Raw genomic sequence first — 16,078 nt, forward strand, 5'->3', positions numbered from 1 at the left:
AATTCATAGAAAATCAATTAGAACGTTTTAAAAATTGAGATTAGATGGTAAAGGGAAATGATTAATAGTATTGACACTATTATCAAGACAAAGGAACTGTTAGAGGATTTGTTTAGCAAGTTTGGTACAGTTCTGAAAGCTGACAAAAGAGTTTACTTACTAAGGAAAGTTGAAGAAAGTGAGATTAGCCATTCCTTTGGGAGGTATTTGGAGAAATATATTTCCATAGCACACCTTATTGGTAACCAAGCTAAAAGAGATTTATACTAATCTCCTAACAAGCAGTTCAGTACAATACTGAGTAGAGACAAGAGACATGGCCGGATTCACAGGGGGTCTTCCACGGTGATCTGAAACAGACAATCACAAACTGTTAGCCATGTGCACAGTCTGTATCTAAAACTGTTTTAAATGAACGTACTTAAAAGGAAAAAATCCTAGAATTTTTAGATAATTTAAAGGATCCAATTAGAATCTAGTGTTTCTATTTGTATCTGTAGCACACCTTATACCCCTCAATCAGGCATGGAGTTCGAGCCAAGAACTACCAAAGGATCCCTTAATTAATTACAGACAAGTGAAAGTGAAGGTTTCACTTGTCTGCCCATAACACAGCCCATAACACAGGTGTTAGAAATGCTCATAGCAAATCATACCAATGAGCTGCTTTTAAAAACTGCTGAGGTTGTATTTTTTATCACATTGTGCTGCAAGAGAATTTCTGTTGTGATATATCACATCCAGTAACACTGATCATATTGCAATATATCATATTCAATAAGAGAAGCAAAAGAAACAGGAGCAAATGCGATATATCACAATTTGACATAGCCCCACAGAAATTTGAAGAGGTTTATTGATTTGTCCTCAGGAGCATAGCTAATTTCTAAAGTGCTCTTACATCTAGTGCCTTCGCATTCATTGCACATTTCAATAACAAGTAATTACAATTATAATATTTGGGATTATGTAATGACAAAACATTTATGAAAAAAATCAAAAGTTCAAGAAACCATGAAATTACATTAATTCAGATGAACTGTTAGCAATTATGCAAGGTGACAAATTAGACTTTCTCTAATTGTCTGTAACAATTTCATATATTAAAATACCCCAGCTTCCTTGTTTGCTGTTCAGTAATGCAGACATGTCCTATGCCCATTCTTAAAGCAAACTGGTTTGGAAATGCTACAGCTATTCTTGAGCAGATTAAGGAATTTGAAACACATGATCAGGAGGTTGAAATGAATGAGTTGTTACTTATGATTACTTTTTTTGCTCCGTTGGTACATTTTCATTTTTAAAAAGTAATTCCTTAATCCCAGAAAACTGTTCATGTTTTCACACATGCTGTTGTGCAAGTTGAATATACCCCTCCAACATTTTTAAGGCAGCTTTATGTTTAAAAGAAAAAACAAAACAAAACAAACAAACAAACAAAAGCCTACAGGTGTGGATAATAGCTGGGGGGGCAGAGGGAGGAGAGAAATTAGAAAAGTTATACATTTGTTATATAAGCAACAATAATCTCAGTGTATGTCAGTGGTAAGCTTTAAAAAAAAAAAAAACAAACTCATACTTTTCAGGTGTGGCTGAACCTCTGAACCTATTAATTAACAGAAGTAATTTGACAAGAAATATTTATGTATATCTGTAACATTGATACATGTTTCTAGAGATCAGCATCCATCACTTCAGGTAAACACCACACCCATATCAATGTTTGCTTGTCTTCTTTCATTGGCGGCTCAGTACTCGCTACAGTGATGGTCATCCTCACCCAAGTGATGCTCTTGCCACCTTCTGTTTTTATTGTAATTAAATACCTACATCGAAGACTTGCAAGCCATACCCTCTGTTTGCATAGATCAGCATAATTTCCTCAACCTCAGTGGGGTACTTACACCACTGAAGGGGACTTACACCAGCTGAAAAAAAGCTTTGGCCCATTACTCCTTCCCATTCCTGCATTCAGAGGTGGAGCTGCACGCCTCCACCTCAAATATTCTCACATCAGAGAAAGCCTTGTCGTTCTCTGATTCAGTTTCCACAAAATACCAGATGTTTTGCTTGCTTTGAGCACATATCTTTCTTGCTTAGGTCTGCACATGTTCCCAGCTGCAGAGGATGACTTCTTGCCACACACAGCTGAGTCCATACATTTTCACTCTTCACTGTGAAGAGTCACTTTTTCACCTGTGCATTTTTCTTAGCCTACATGACCTCATTATCACATCCAGCTGATTAATTGTGCTGTATCAACAGTAATCTGACAACACCTATGATGTTGAAAATATTTTTTTTTTGTTAAAACTTGTAGCTGATAGAGCAGGGCAGCATGAGGACACTCATAAAGTGGGATAAATACAGACAAAGAATAGGGGAAAATATGGAGGAACTAGGTGATAATTTATTTATAGATCTCTGCAGAAACACTGAAGTTAGCAAATATACCATCTGTTAAATAGTCATACTATTCCTAAATGCATATTAGCAATCTAACTGTGTGCCAAACACCTGATCTAAGCTATCTTTTGAAACTCTTTTTGACAAGCAACATTATGCTTTATTAGGTTATGTCATGTTATGTTATGAAGTTATGCCAGGAAACAGGAACAGGGTGGATGGACTGGGTTTGCTCTGTTGGTGTAAATGCCTTCTCAGGACAAAAAGATGTGGTTTTGAGAAGCAGCCAGATATTCAGAGTAACAAGAGCAGAGTAAGCTATTACATTTATATTCATCTTCAAGTTCTTTTTTACACTTAACACATTTTAGGTTGCAATTAATCACTGGAAATACAGACACACACTGAGGAGGACAAATGGAAGCAAAATTCTTTTGGGCAGAAAAGACTGCTTCCAGCCAAAAGAAACATTATTCTTGATGGTCCACACCATTCCTCTGTTTATCATCCTGGGCTACATACTGAAGACAGACAATTCTGTTACTCATTATTGAATCTCTTCTGAATGAGTTGTCATAGTATTTTATGGGAGATGTAGCCTGCCTGAAAAAGGGTCCCTTATAGATGAAGAACAAAATAAGAATGATTCCCATAATGATTTTATTCATTTTATGTTGTTTTGTTCTTTCAGAGATTTTTTATTATTATTATGCAATTAATCTTTATTCAAGAGATACTTAATACATTCATTTTATACAATTATCTATCAAATCCAACTTCACTTAAATGAAGAAAGATCATTCCTGTTGAGATCTATTAAATCTCAGGAGGTGGGAGTTGCTTAAAGATGCAGTATGAAGTCCAGAGTCAAGCACTAGAATGGTCTGTCTAAAGGAAATGTCTGTCCCTGGGGGTCTTTAAAAACAGGTTAAATAAGTATCTCTTAGGAAGGATATATGTACACTCATACCTGTCATAGACCAGATGAATAGATTAAATGATCAGCCTCCATATCTATTTTTCTATACCTGTGATTCACTAGTAAGCACAACAGGATGAAAATCTCTCCAGCACTAGGAAAAGCTGAGCTGCTTTGTTTAACTGAGCCATAAATGTGCTATGAAAGCAGGCTCCTGAATACAGAATTTGATACTGTGCAGATTAGAAAGACAATGCCCAAATTTTTCCCACGTGTGATCAAAAATAGTCCTACTAACCATAAAATAATGCAACCCATAAGACATCAAGTACTTCTAGTTTTTCAGTTTTTCAGTATTTAAACCAGGAATAATAATAATAATAATAATAATAATAATTTTAATGGAGGAACATGGACAGGTGACAAAGTTTCTTAAATGAATAAAATGGTACGATGACATATTGTGACATTAAACTAAGAATTGCTACCAGCTACTTATTACTTTCCAGAATCTGTCCCAATTTCATTGTAAAGCTTTCTATAGCAAATTCTGAACTGTCATGAAAATATTTGCTACTGTGGCACTGGACTTCCTTTTCTTCCTCCACCCTCCCACACCCTCCGTTTTTTTTTCCTTTCTTAGGAACTGCACAATCTGTGTTGTATTAGCAAATCAATGACAGGAAAGTGTTAGGAATGGGAAGTATGAATATTTTTGTTGCTGAAATCTGAATAAAAAGGTCTGCACATTTTTTATTTTTACAATCTTTTTTTTCTACTTAATATAACTTTTCCTTCTTAGAAACCATTTAACCAAAAGGAAAGAAAAAAAGGAAAGTTGATTAATTTTCTCAGACTGAATTTTCAGAGCAGGTAATAAATCCACACATAGATAGGATAAGTAAGGACCTTTTACATAAGAATCAAAACTCTGGCTAATAAGTCATATTACGTCCATCCACCATTGCTCTCCCCCCCTTCTTCTGCCCATCAGTATTAAAGAATGGAATAAAACTAATATATATATATAATTTTTTTTTTTTATTTTTATTTTTTTCCCTCTCGGACTATACAGACTGCAAGGCAGAGATCTAGCTGGCAGGCAATTAAAAGAACATCAGAGTTTAAAACACTTTCCCTGTGTATCGACAGGTACCATCTATTGTGGCTATGACAGTGTGAGGAGGTGCTACAGCTGCCTAATTCAATTCAGTCACCTCTGAGTAGACAATGTCTTCATAGGAGACCAATATAGAGGAGATGAAGAGGAGGAAAAGAAAAATTAGCTCTGTAAAGTTCAACTAAGGGGGAGAAAATTGATATATTGACATAAATAGCTGAGCCTGTACAGGTAGTAATCATTATTGCTTTGACCAACGAGAACTGTTTCTTTCTATTGAACTCTGGATCAGGTAGTTGCTCAGCTGATGAAAAGTGGAACAATTGCATGAAACAAGAATCTGTAGCAAGGTAAATAAAACAGGCTTAAGGCAGGCAGCACACCAGACTGATATCAAGAGTTCTAAAATGAAGCTGATATTATTTATTTTATTAAAACATATTTTGAATGTATTTCCCAACGTGCTCTGACAAAGTAATAAGTTTTCTCATTAATGTAACTGGATCAAAAAATAATTAAAGCATATTATGGTATGTCTTGTAACTGAAATATTATTTAAAAGAAATGAGACTTATAAAGACATCTACATTTTAGTGAAATGTGAGAAAGCGAAAAAGACTGTGTTAGATTCAGTAAAAAATAAATAAAAAATTATAGCCATAAAAATCACCTATGGGAGACAAGGCATCAACATTTTACACAGATCCCCTAAGCCATAACACATTTTTCTATTGAAAGCATTCTCATTCTCCCCTTTAAAACCAGTGCTAAAAATGATTTGAGTCAATTAAAACATGCCAAGTTACTGCAGACAGCTTTAGGACAGAACAGACTCATTAAAAATATGACATACTTTTATCATCATTGAAACACTGTGAGAGTCCTGATAATGTTTAATTATCATTTGTGTACATAGAAGTGCACACCTGCTCTTAATTGCTATAAAAAAGGAAACAACACATTTTTTTCCCTATTCCTGCAGATTAAGACTAATAAAATCTGATGCTAGAAAAAGACAAACTAATATGCTACCTTTGCAATGGGGGATTGTAATACAAACTCATTTGTGGGGTATAAGTGCTTTATAAATAGGTTATTTAATTTATTTTGCCAAAGGACAAGATACTAGGCTGGATAAGCTATTTTTCCATACAGTATGTCAATTCACATACTGAGATTTTATTATACTATTGAATATATATGCTCTTGAGTTATCTAGAAGTGTAGCATAGATTGGACTATAGTTTGGAATAAATCTGACAGGTCATAACACAGTTGTTTTCTTCTTCTCTTGCAAGATCTTGAAAATTTTGAAACGAAGACGAGAAGTACAGTGTCAGTCAGAGAAGGACAAGGAGTGGTTCTGCTCTGTGGTCCTCCACCGCACTACGGAGGTATGATGAATAACTAAATTGTGTGCAATCTGAATAAAGATCGGTTCTTACAGCTCAAGAGAAGAAGCCTTTACACTTCCCCGCCTGATTAGCACTAGAATTTATTTGTGAATGAAGTGTACAGGTTTATAACAAATTTAGATTTCATTTTTTTAAAGGAACATTGGGGTTTGAACTTCTTAAGGGGCCTTTTTTTTATTCTACAGTTACTAGAACTAGAATGGTACTAGAACATGCCATTGCTTTGTGTATGACAAGCAAAGAAAGTACCAAAGTCTGTCATGAGTGGCATTAGATTGACATGAAAATTGGTATTGTTCTTAAATATTGATTCTCTTCTTTCTGGTATCTTAAAGTCATAGGAAAATTTAGTTTGGAATGGACTTCTGGAGGGGTAAGCTTCTTGAACAAAGGAGGTCTAATTGGTTAACGTGCCTGAGAGTCTTCAGGTCCCACACAAAGCTTCAGAAGAAGGAAAAGGGGTTTTCTGGAGAATTGATTTGGGTATGTCGTGCTTCTGTTACTACTGCTGCTCAGCTGTAAGGCTATTTGAGGCCTATATGTAATATCCTACATGCTTCAGACTTTTTTCCATATAAGACATCCCTAAGCATAGAGCACAGCAGTCATCTACCCCTCCTGTATTATCACTCCCCAGCTGTATTGCCACCTCCAATATCTTTTTTTTTTTTTTTTTTGGAGCAACACATGTACACTATGTTGCAACATTGTCATTTTTTAACCATTTTTCCACCTCCTGTAAGCAAGAGGCTCTTGAGAATGATATTTTGAGATTTTCTACCACCACCAACAACTCTTGCAAGTTCAACACATTCAAAAATATCTTTTGTGAGTGTTTGGGACCCAGATTAAAACTGCTTCTTATCCTTTGAGTTGGGAGCAAGAACTACGGTTTCCTAATAACTAGCTAAAGATGATTGTGAATTTCACCCTGGAAAAGCAAATGTACATTAAATGGGAAAATATCAACAGCAGTGTTACGAAATTGTCTTACTCTGGACTGAAAGAATCAGCAGTTCTGAGATGAAGAATGTCCTGTTTTCAGTGGGAGTGACTACATACCCACAGTAGCTGCAGTATTCTTTGTGCTAGCACAGTGTTTCCTCAATTCTTCTTAAAGAAACAGTTATAAGACAAATTCCCATGAGAAGAAGGTAAATTGTGATCTATAAAGAAGATGCAGTATATCAAAGAGGTAGAGAAACCCATCAATCAATTTAAAGCCCGCAGGTCTTGAACAGAAAGGAAATGTCAGTTCACTTACTGTTTACAGCTGTATGAAAGGGGTATATAATCAAGGAGATAAAGTGAAATCTGGTCCTTAAGGGCACAAAGAGCTTGAAAGAGTTCCTGAAATGTATCAATGGGACAAAGACAATACATCCATCCTTGAGTCAGTAAGCTATATGTCTTCCTCTTGCTGACAGGTAAAATTATGATTTGACAAACAGGAATGAGAAGAAAACATTCAGAACAAATAAATAGTTAACAAGTGAGCTCACTCCAGATTAATTGAACTGACAAAATTATATCTATGAACAAATCCTCTGACACCATGTTTAAGCTGAAGATGTGAGCTGTTGACCAATAGGCATGAAAAATACATTATCTGAAATGTCTCTAGAGAGCAGAAACTGAGCTCTTTTGTCATCCATAAACACTGTATTTGTGATCCAAAATTATATGCCATGGGAATGAAGTCCATGGTATGAACAATAAGTTGTATACTATCCCAGAATGCTTAGGAAATTTCTACAGAGTTGTATAAAGGATTGTGTATATATACAAATATATATATTATTGAAACCCTTGCCTCTGACTCAATTTCTACAGGAAAAGGACCATTAACAGTAGTTACAGCTTCTACTGAATACATTGGAAGAGTTCTGTAAAGCACTTCAAATGCAAGAATTAGTAATTAAAAATTTGAAATATGTACAGTACCAACAAGAAAAGAGTTACCTTTCCTGTGATACTGACATTAGTAAAATACAAGCTGTATACTCTTCTATCAAGGAGGAAAAAAATATGCTTAGAGTTTCCCACCCAACCTAAGAAATACAGCCTATAACCAGTGCAGACTTTTCACTGGTACGAACACTTATGTGGAATCTGAGGTTAACTGACTGGGCAGAAAAACACCCAAGGGCCATGGAAGATGGCTGCAGACATTTCTCCATGACACCGGCTGCTTGTCTGCTCAGCTTGACAGACCCAGCTCTAACCACGTACTCCATACAGGAAACAGTAATGTGTCTCTAACAGTTGGGTCTACAAGACTTTTTTCCACTCTTTTAAAGAAGAAAAAAGAAAAACTCTGTGGGGCAGTTGTTTGGTACAGTTACTATAGCATTGCAGGAACAGAACGGGATAGCTGAAGTCTCTCCCCTTCCTCCTAACCTAGGAAGTTGGGTACCTGTTTCTTCTTGAAACAGGAAGAGAGACAGAAAGACAAGGGCCTAAGAAAGCCAAAAGTTTTTATCTTAAGTCTCTTCCCCTGTGACATCCCCAATTTGGAATAGGCAAATGGAATGAGAGTTCACAAAATATTTCTACCACCTGTGGTAGCCACAGAGAAGCAGCCCACCTCTTGCTGCAGAAAGCAACACAGCTCTAGGAGCCCAAGCTCTCCAGCCACTTCCTAAATACAGACAGAAGTAAAGCTTCCTGCAGGCTTCACAGATATCATTAGACTAATCAGCTTTTTGTATTACATTGTTAATACTTAAATATCCTGATTGTGAAGAAACTATTTAAAACTCAAAGTTTATTTGATATCTTTTGCATATTAAGGTACAATTACTGTATTAAAAAACCTTGCAATTAGCTAACTGAAAGCACTCACAAAGCTCCCTCCCACTGCCTGACCCAGCCTAGTGCAGCCCCTCTATTTTCTCCCTCAGCCCCTCCTTGCCTATTTATGCACCAGCTGCTCCTCAGCCTCCGCTGTTGTTATTTATGAGGCTCATTAACACACCTTATAAAGTTCAGCATCTGAATTTCCTCTGCTTGTTAGTGAGGCTCTGGAGTGTAAGGGTGGGGAGGTAAGCTCTATTTCTCTCACTAGGAAATGTCTCTTCTCTAGCTGAGGTTCCTTAGGTCAGTGTTTTTTTATTATTATTATTTTTAATATAGGTACACACACATTGTATAGTCAGTATATAAAATTTCTTTATTACTTAAAAGAAAAAGGTGCTTTGTATAGAGTTAAGAAGTAGAGAAAAGCATCTAGGAGGAGCAGAAAAGTCTGGAGAAGGTCTTACTGCTGTAGCAGTGCATGAGCTTGACCTGACTGTGATTAAGAAATTGGTGCCTAAATAGTAATGCTTGACACAAGGCTGTAGGGTAGGCTGTTATTCATTTATTTTGTTAGAAGTGAAGTCTGATATAATGCCTATTTCCTTCAAGCTGGCTCCCTGCAGAGCTTTAAGAAAGTTGCTAATCTTGTTAGGAGCAGCAGGATCGCTCATATATTTGCATTTACTTGTGCATAAGAGCTGCCAGGGCTTGAAGTGGGGATGCTGACTCTGTAGGCTTTTTTGTATTGCTGTTACTACAGTGATGCTGAAATAAAAAGAAACAAATCAACTCTGAAGGAAGTCAGAACTGTACAGCCATCCTCAGTGGAGGAATACACCAAGTCCTTAGCCAGCAGAAGAGCATAGGAAACTGGTATAGGGAGAGGATAGGAGGAGACAAGCAGGGCTATGTGATGTGAAAGGGTCTTTGACTCCTTCATGTTGCTTCTGCATTTTATATTAAACTGTCATCTGATAACATGCATAATATGAAAGCAATAGTTTGAAGCGTATTTCCCTTCATGAAGCTGAGTTCCTTGGTCATTAGTTTAGAGTCTCTTTCTGTTCCTCTTTCTCCATGCTCCTATGAATCTTTAATCCTTCCCTGCCAGATCATGCAGGAGGGGGAGCATCTCCTCCCTGACACCAGCCTGAATGAGCTTTTCTCCTGCAGAACCAGCAATATTGATTTGAATTTGCTTGGGCTGAGAAAAGCACTGAAATGTTGTATTCCCTAAACTAGTATGTAAGCTGTGATTATCAGCTGCTGTTCTTTCCCAGCTGTGCTTGGAGAAAGGGCTCACAGTTGCCAGGCGTGGGCAATGCGCTTCTTCTGCCTGCTGGAGCCCAGGACTTGCCCAGTATTTGGCTGGAAACTGAGGTGGGGTTAGTATCTTGGGGCCCCTGAGAAGTGGAGGGAGATGGACACCATACAGTCACTTGTCTTGCATTTAAAATAAATAAATAAAATAAAAAATAAAAATAATAAAAAAGTAGGATAGCAGCACAAATAATAATAAAAAAATAAAAGCAAAACACCACAAACCTATGCTCTGTCATATGCATAATGAAGTCTATGTTGGTGTAATTATCCCTTCAGTGACATGTAGACCTTTTGAAGTAAAGGCAGTGCTGTGCACTCCAAGGCATCCTCTTCCACAGAGTCAATAATAGCACTGGGATCACTGTCTAGAGAGAGTAAATATTTTCCAGTGTTCAAAGCTTAAATATGTTAATTTGGGCTGAGACCAATCAGTTATACATGTGAAAAGGAGCTACAGCATAATATTTATTAGGCAGTAGCGGGACAGAATTAAAAAATTAATTGCCTGAAGGTGATTAATGTTTTCTAAGCTCATCTCTGAGGCTAACATAGGTGTTAAATTAAAAAATTGAAGGTAGAAACTATAGCAATAATACTTTATTCTCTCTTCCATTTGAGTTTTTATGAACAAAATCCTGAAATTTTGTGGTGCTGTGAATATTATATTCTGTCATTATCTGTAGGCCTAGGAAATGGGGGGTTCTCAGAGTATAATGCTGCCATAAGGCTAGCAGAATTTTTTGTAACCTAAGGGTGTCATACTCTGTTCTCTTTCTACCTTTGGAACAAGTTTAAAAAAAAGGGGAGAGGAGGGAAATTCTGCTTATTTGGCCCTTATTTAAAGTACTGCTGAGCAGGGACTGACCTTAAATTGCTCCAACATGTCTCTCATTGTGTGCAGTGGCACCTGTGATCAGGGAACCATTACACTAATTTTGGCACAAATAAGTCTTAGATGAGGCATAACCAGGAGTAACAATGTTTGCCAACTGTCTTTTTGCATAATCTAACCTAAGCTTTGGAGTATATGTATTTGTTTCAGGGTAGCAAAAGCCATTTTCTAAGACACTTATATAAAGGATGAATGATGTCATAAGAGCTCATTTTCATTCCTTTCAAGCACAATGGGGTATAGGTAGATATACTTACACGGTTTTAGCACATGAGGAAAGGACTGGCTATTTGTATGGTCCAGTGAAATGTTTTCTGCTTTATTTGTGAAGGGGGAAAATATAAACCACATGTGTTGCATAAGAAACTAATCTTAGGCAAGAGCCCCTGGAAGGCCTTCCTTCCCTAAGCGTTTTTTTCCCTTCTGCACATCTACATAGTCTATCTTTCTGAAACTTCACAGGTTAACTATAGTGAAAAGAACAATTGGACTAATTGGTCTTTTATAGAAAAACCTCTATTCCCTTACTTCAGGCGTGTTGATTCATTTTCAAAGTCATATAAGAAGCAGTTACCCCAGAGGAAAAGTTGCAGATGTCCAGGGCAATGCACAAAGGAAAAACAAAATGGAAAAAGAAAAACAAATCATTGGTGCTGATAATGGCTAAGATTTGTGCAAGACTTTTGCTGAAGCCTTTTCATAGTGGCCTCTAAAATTCAACAGTTCTGGGACTGATGAGGACATTGAATGTGAACTCAACAGTACTGTTTTTCAAAAATCCTGTGGCTAAATGGAAAGCAAAATAAGCTTTAAAAGGTAACATTTTGTTCTTCACCAAAATAGCTGGTGGCAGTAATTTTCAAGTTCATTTTAGCTAGACTTCATTAGCAGGCAACTATCTCCTTTTAAAAATTTCTCTTCTATGCCTCTGCTACCTTCTGTTGAGCATTACCTTCACCAGACTCTTCCCAGCTGCTGATTTACTTATGCAAATGAATGTGACCCCACAAGTGATGGCATGGGCCTTGTACTCCTTTTTTTTTTTGCTCATTTAGAAGGTCTGCTACAAATCTGATTTATTCAACTTCAAACTGAGCTGAACTCATTTTCACCCATTAATTCATAGACTAAACTCATAAAGAAGCTCTATCTAGCATAAAGCTGGCTTCGGTGGTTTTTATTAGGGTTCATATACCTTATCCTACATGAAGAATACAGCTGTACCACCAGGTCCTATGGCAGGAATCTAGATTTGGATTGCATAGTGTGGGATGACTTAGAAGTCTTTCATGGTGCCCTGTTGCAGTGGGTCTGATTTCCTCTGCCCTGTAAGTGCCAGCACCAGAACAGGACTTTGGGAAGGAAACTGTCAAATTCGTTTTTCCTATTTTTCCCCGCTTTTTAGTTACCTTCAGTTTTGAATTACTTGGGCTACCCTGTCATGAAAGTCCAACGGGTGTCCAGCTATCAGTGGTTCAATCACTCAGAGCAGTTTTGTTGCATGGAAGTGTTTCCAGTATATAATGCAATATGTCTCTGGAAGACCTGTCAGGATGTAGCTACATCACTTGTCTCTGTAGGCTGATTGACCCTATGGCAAGCCCCCCTGGTCTCCAGAACTTGATATATATAAAGAATAGATGCTTTATTCAGGTATCTTGGGCATGTGAACACAAAAACATGGTGCTTTTCTTTTCTGTGCCTAAACACATGTACACACATGGATTGTATTACACTGCTTTAGGAACAGTTGCATCTTCTGGATTTACAGTACATCAAAAAAGCTTTGCATTAGGCTGTAGTAAAACAGGGCCTATTGCAGGATTTAGCCAAGTACAGAGAGTGTCATTGATTGCTCCCTGGAGACATGTCATTTCTAATGAGGGACCTAAAATGTTAGAAGATAACATAAAACTCCACAAAACTACTGGAGTTTGCAGACTTATTACCATACTGTACCCATGTCACAACTGAGGGAGGGGAAAGAAATGTAAATAATCTTTTTCAAATGGTATTGTTGATGGGGGAAATGTGTAAAAATGAAGCTGTTGGCGGAGTGCTGTTAGCTTATGAATTATACATTTAATTAAGGGGAGCTAAACTGGTAGATTTTGAAACTTCTGATTTACTGTGCCTTGCTAAGACACAACTTCAGTCGTGCAGCCTGCTGAATGCCACACTGGGTGCTGGCAGCAACTTGGAGCAGCTGGGGAGTGGGGTATGCAGGAAGCCTGGGGTACCCCTGGCAGCACAGCAGGCTTGGCCCTTCTGAGAAGCAGTGTCCTTGGATGGTAAACTCAGAGTTCTGCCCTGTCAGGGTGGGTTAGTCAAATAAAATAAAATAAGCTGGCTAGATTATAGAGGTACCTATTAAGGTATGCAGCGTGAAACACTATGGAAAAAGGTGGCATAAAAGGGCTAGTTAAGAAGCGCAGAGCAGCTGCAAGTGTGGAAGATGAGAAAGCTAGAGAAGAAGGAACAAATGTGCAATAGGAGCAAATATTAATCTCCAAAATATTCGTCTGCAGCTGAGTTCTTCCCCTCCCTGAGAATCTGATGATAAAGCTCTGTTACCTGTTTCTTTTTTTCCTATATGCAGAGTGGAAAATGGAGCCGTAACACTGTGTGATCAGCACTTGGCTCCTGATGTTCAGAGGGAAAGTGCTATAAATAGAAATTATTTACTAAACCAGCCTTCTTATGGCATTGCAGCACTGCCATTCCTACTTAAAAATAGGCTGAAGCAGGCAAATGGAAAGTAGCAGGGGACAAAAACTTCAGTGACCTTCTGAAGTGGCTTGAAATGAGTTTAAAACTGAAGCAATGCTTATCTTGCCTGTGCTAATTTGTGCATCCCCTGTGGTCTAGTCTGTAACTGACTCACTCTATCAGCTGGCAATATTGCACTTAAATGCTAAGAGGAAGCAAGCAGCGCTGGAAAGGATGTGTAATGTGTATCTGGTGTTTTCCAGGCTTGTCCTACGCATGGATCTTCAACAATAATCCCTTGTATGTTCAGGAGGATAGTCGGCGCTTTGTTTCACAAGAGACAGGAAATCTGTACATCGCTAAAGTAGAGCCCTCGGATGTGGGCAATTACACCTGCGTTGTGACCAACCCTGATGCAGAGCAAAGTGTGCAGGGGCCACCCACTCCTCTCATTCTCCGCAGCGATGGTAAGCTATCCTGGCATGCCTGGCTGAAAGCATGCAGCAAAAGGCTGTAACCAGTCCACCTCTAGTTAGCTGTAATCTCTGCCTGTATTGAGGCTTAAATGTGGTAAAGCTTTCTGAATTTATAATCTAGGTTTTGCTCAAATCTCACTTCTAGAAAGCTGTTTCAAAGTGAGTTGTTAAGGTGAGAAACTCACCTGCACATACACAAATACCTTTAGCAATGCTTTGAATTAAATGCTCACATTGAGAAGCATGTACACAAAGTTGGAAAGCATTACACAAAGTTGGGAAAGCATTACACAAAGTTGGATTTATAAGTTTGCTCACCTCAATTTCAATATACTTGCACTGTTTGCAAACCATTGGTGACAAACAGTAAAAAAAAAAAAAAAAAAGTCTGTTCAGCGTTATGTTTGTAATACTCAATAATGCACAGTTTTATAAACAAAACTTTTGCCAAGAGACTGCTGTTTTATTCAGTCAGGTCACCTGCAACAAAGTATAATTTCCAAAGCTCAAAAGTTAATTATTTTGTACAAACAGATCATAAATGCTTCAGATCTCTTCTGTGTGTTTTCTTCCTTATCATACTTCTTTACTCCTTTTCTAACTTGTTAGTCTTAATCTTCTCCTGTTCACTCTGCTAGCCCCTGGATTGGGTACTAAACATGCAGTCTCCAGGAAACTGAAAAATAGCGTGGAATATTAGCTGGGTCCCTGTTAATATAAAATAGGAATCATTCATTTTCTGTGTGGGATCTTGCATAGGACACTGAGGGAGAATCTCATTTGTATTCATCATTCTTGTTTCAATCTAAAAGATTCATACACATTTAAGAATTTTGGCTGAAAAAAAAAAATCGACTAAAAAAAAAAAAAGTTTTAAAGCAATCCCATACCTGTTGCAAGATCAAATGCCCTAAACTGATACTAGCTAATCTGTGGTGTATCAAATGTTTGATGTTTTTGAATGTGATCATTACATCCAATTACATCAGCCTTTCTGAAGCCTGAAGTTCGCACTTGGCTATGTTAAGGAACTTTATGCTCCATAATTATTTTGGACATGGAACCCAGAATTTTCTCTTGTACTCAGAACTTCCTGGCATCCTGAGAAGTGACCACTTAGTTACCAGAGTCATAGGCACTGGTTATTAACAGCTAACAAGAGGTCTGAACCCTAAATTCTCACTGAAATGTTAATGCACAAATATCAAAATTGCACATCCAGAACTTATATAAAGTTATGTGCTTCAATTCTCAAATGCAAAGAGCTTACACATTTCATGTAAGCTTTCAGCATGGGGCTGGATACCAGCCAGAAACCCTAAGGCTACTCCGCAGACATGGTGTTGATTTCCATGGGTGGAACATAAGGCTCTAACAGTATTAATGATGTCCTTTCTTTTACACTGAAATTCTGTTGTACTAGACAGGTCTGAGGCTCAACTGGAGTGCTAGCTGTTTTGATGTTCAACAGGTGTGATGGGGGAGTATGAACCAAAGATTGAAGTACGTTTTCCAGAAACAACATATGCAGCGAAGGGTTCATCTGTTAAACTGGAATGCTTTGCCCTTGGAAAGTAAGATTCTTGGTTTTCATTAAAATGTGGGTTCTAACACTGTTGTACAGTGAGAAACAACATTTCTAACTGGCAGGTAGAGTTTTTTGGTCAGCATATGAATGTGAAATGTTTTTAAACTTATTTTGGTTTGTTTCCACGCAATGTGTTCCCAAGGAAATAAGAAGGCAATAGCAGAACTGAAGCTCACTTGGCTGTAGTTGGAGCTGGGGTGAGGAGAACAAAGGCTCTATCCCCTGAGTTTTCTCTGGGGTGAGAACAAGACTGAAGTTCACAGCGTTCATTGATCTAGCTGCACAGGTACATCAGGTCTGCATCACAATATGAGTATGATTTTCTGTGGTACCTCTAAGATTGAAATTTCAGAAAATGGGCTTCTTCAGGAGCACAAACTGTCTGGAATGGGTCTAATGTGTTTCTCAAAAGAGATGCTGAGGGGCCTTGG

The 16,078-nt window shown here is 37.7% G+C and overlaps 1 protein-coding gene across 1 annotated transcript in view; it reads left to right on the forward strand.

Moving 5' to 3' along the window:
* CNTN6 (contactin 6) overlaps window positions 1–16,078 on the forward strand; it is a gene marked incomplete at both ends in the record, with an annotated part of 111,939 nt that overhangs the window by 44,548 nt on the left and 51,313 nt on the right. The window contains 3 exons of the mRNA XM_084292448.1: window positions 5,744–5,839; window positions 13,847–14,050; window positions 15,531–15,633. Of these exons, the coding sequence (XP_084148574.1) occupies window positions 5,744–5,839; window positions 13,847–14,050; window positions 15,531–15,633 (403 nt within the window). The remainder of the gene's footprint in view (window positions 1–5,743; window positions 5,840–13,846; window positions 14,051–15,530; window positions 15,634–16,078) is intronic.

The sequence above is a fragment of the Netta rufina genome, assembly GCF_964035555.1.
Source record: "Netta rufina genome assembly, chromosome: 10".
Lineage (NCBI taxonomy): Eukaryota > Metazoa > Chordata > Aves > Anseriformes > Anatidae > Netta > Netta rufina.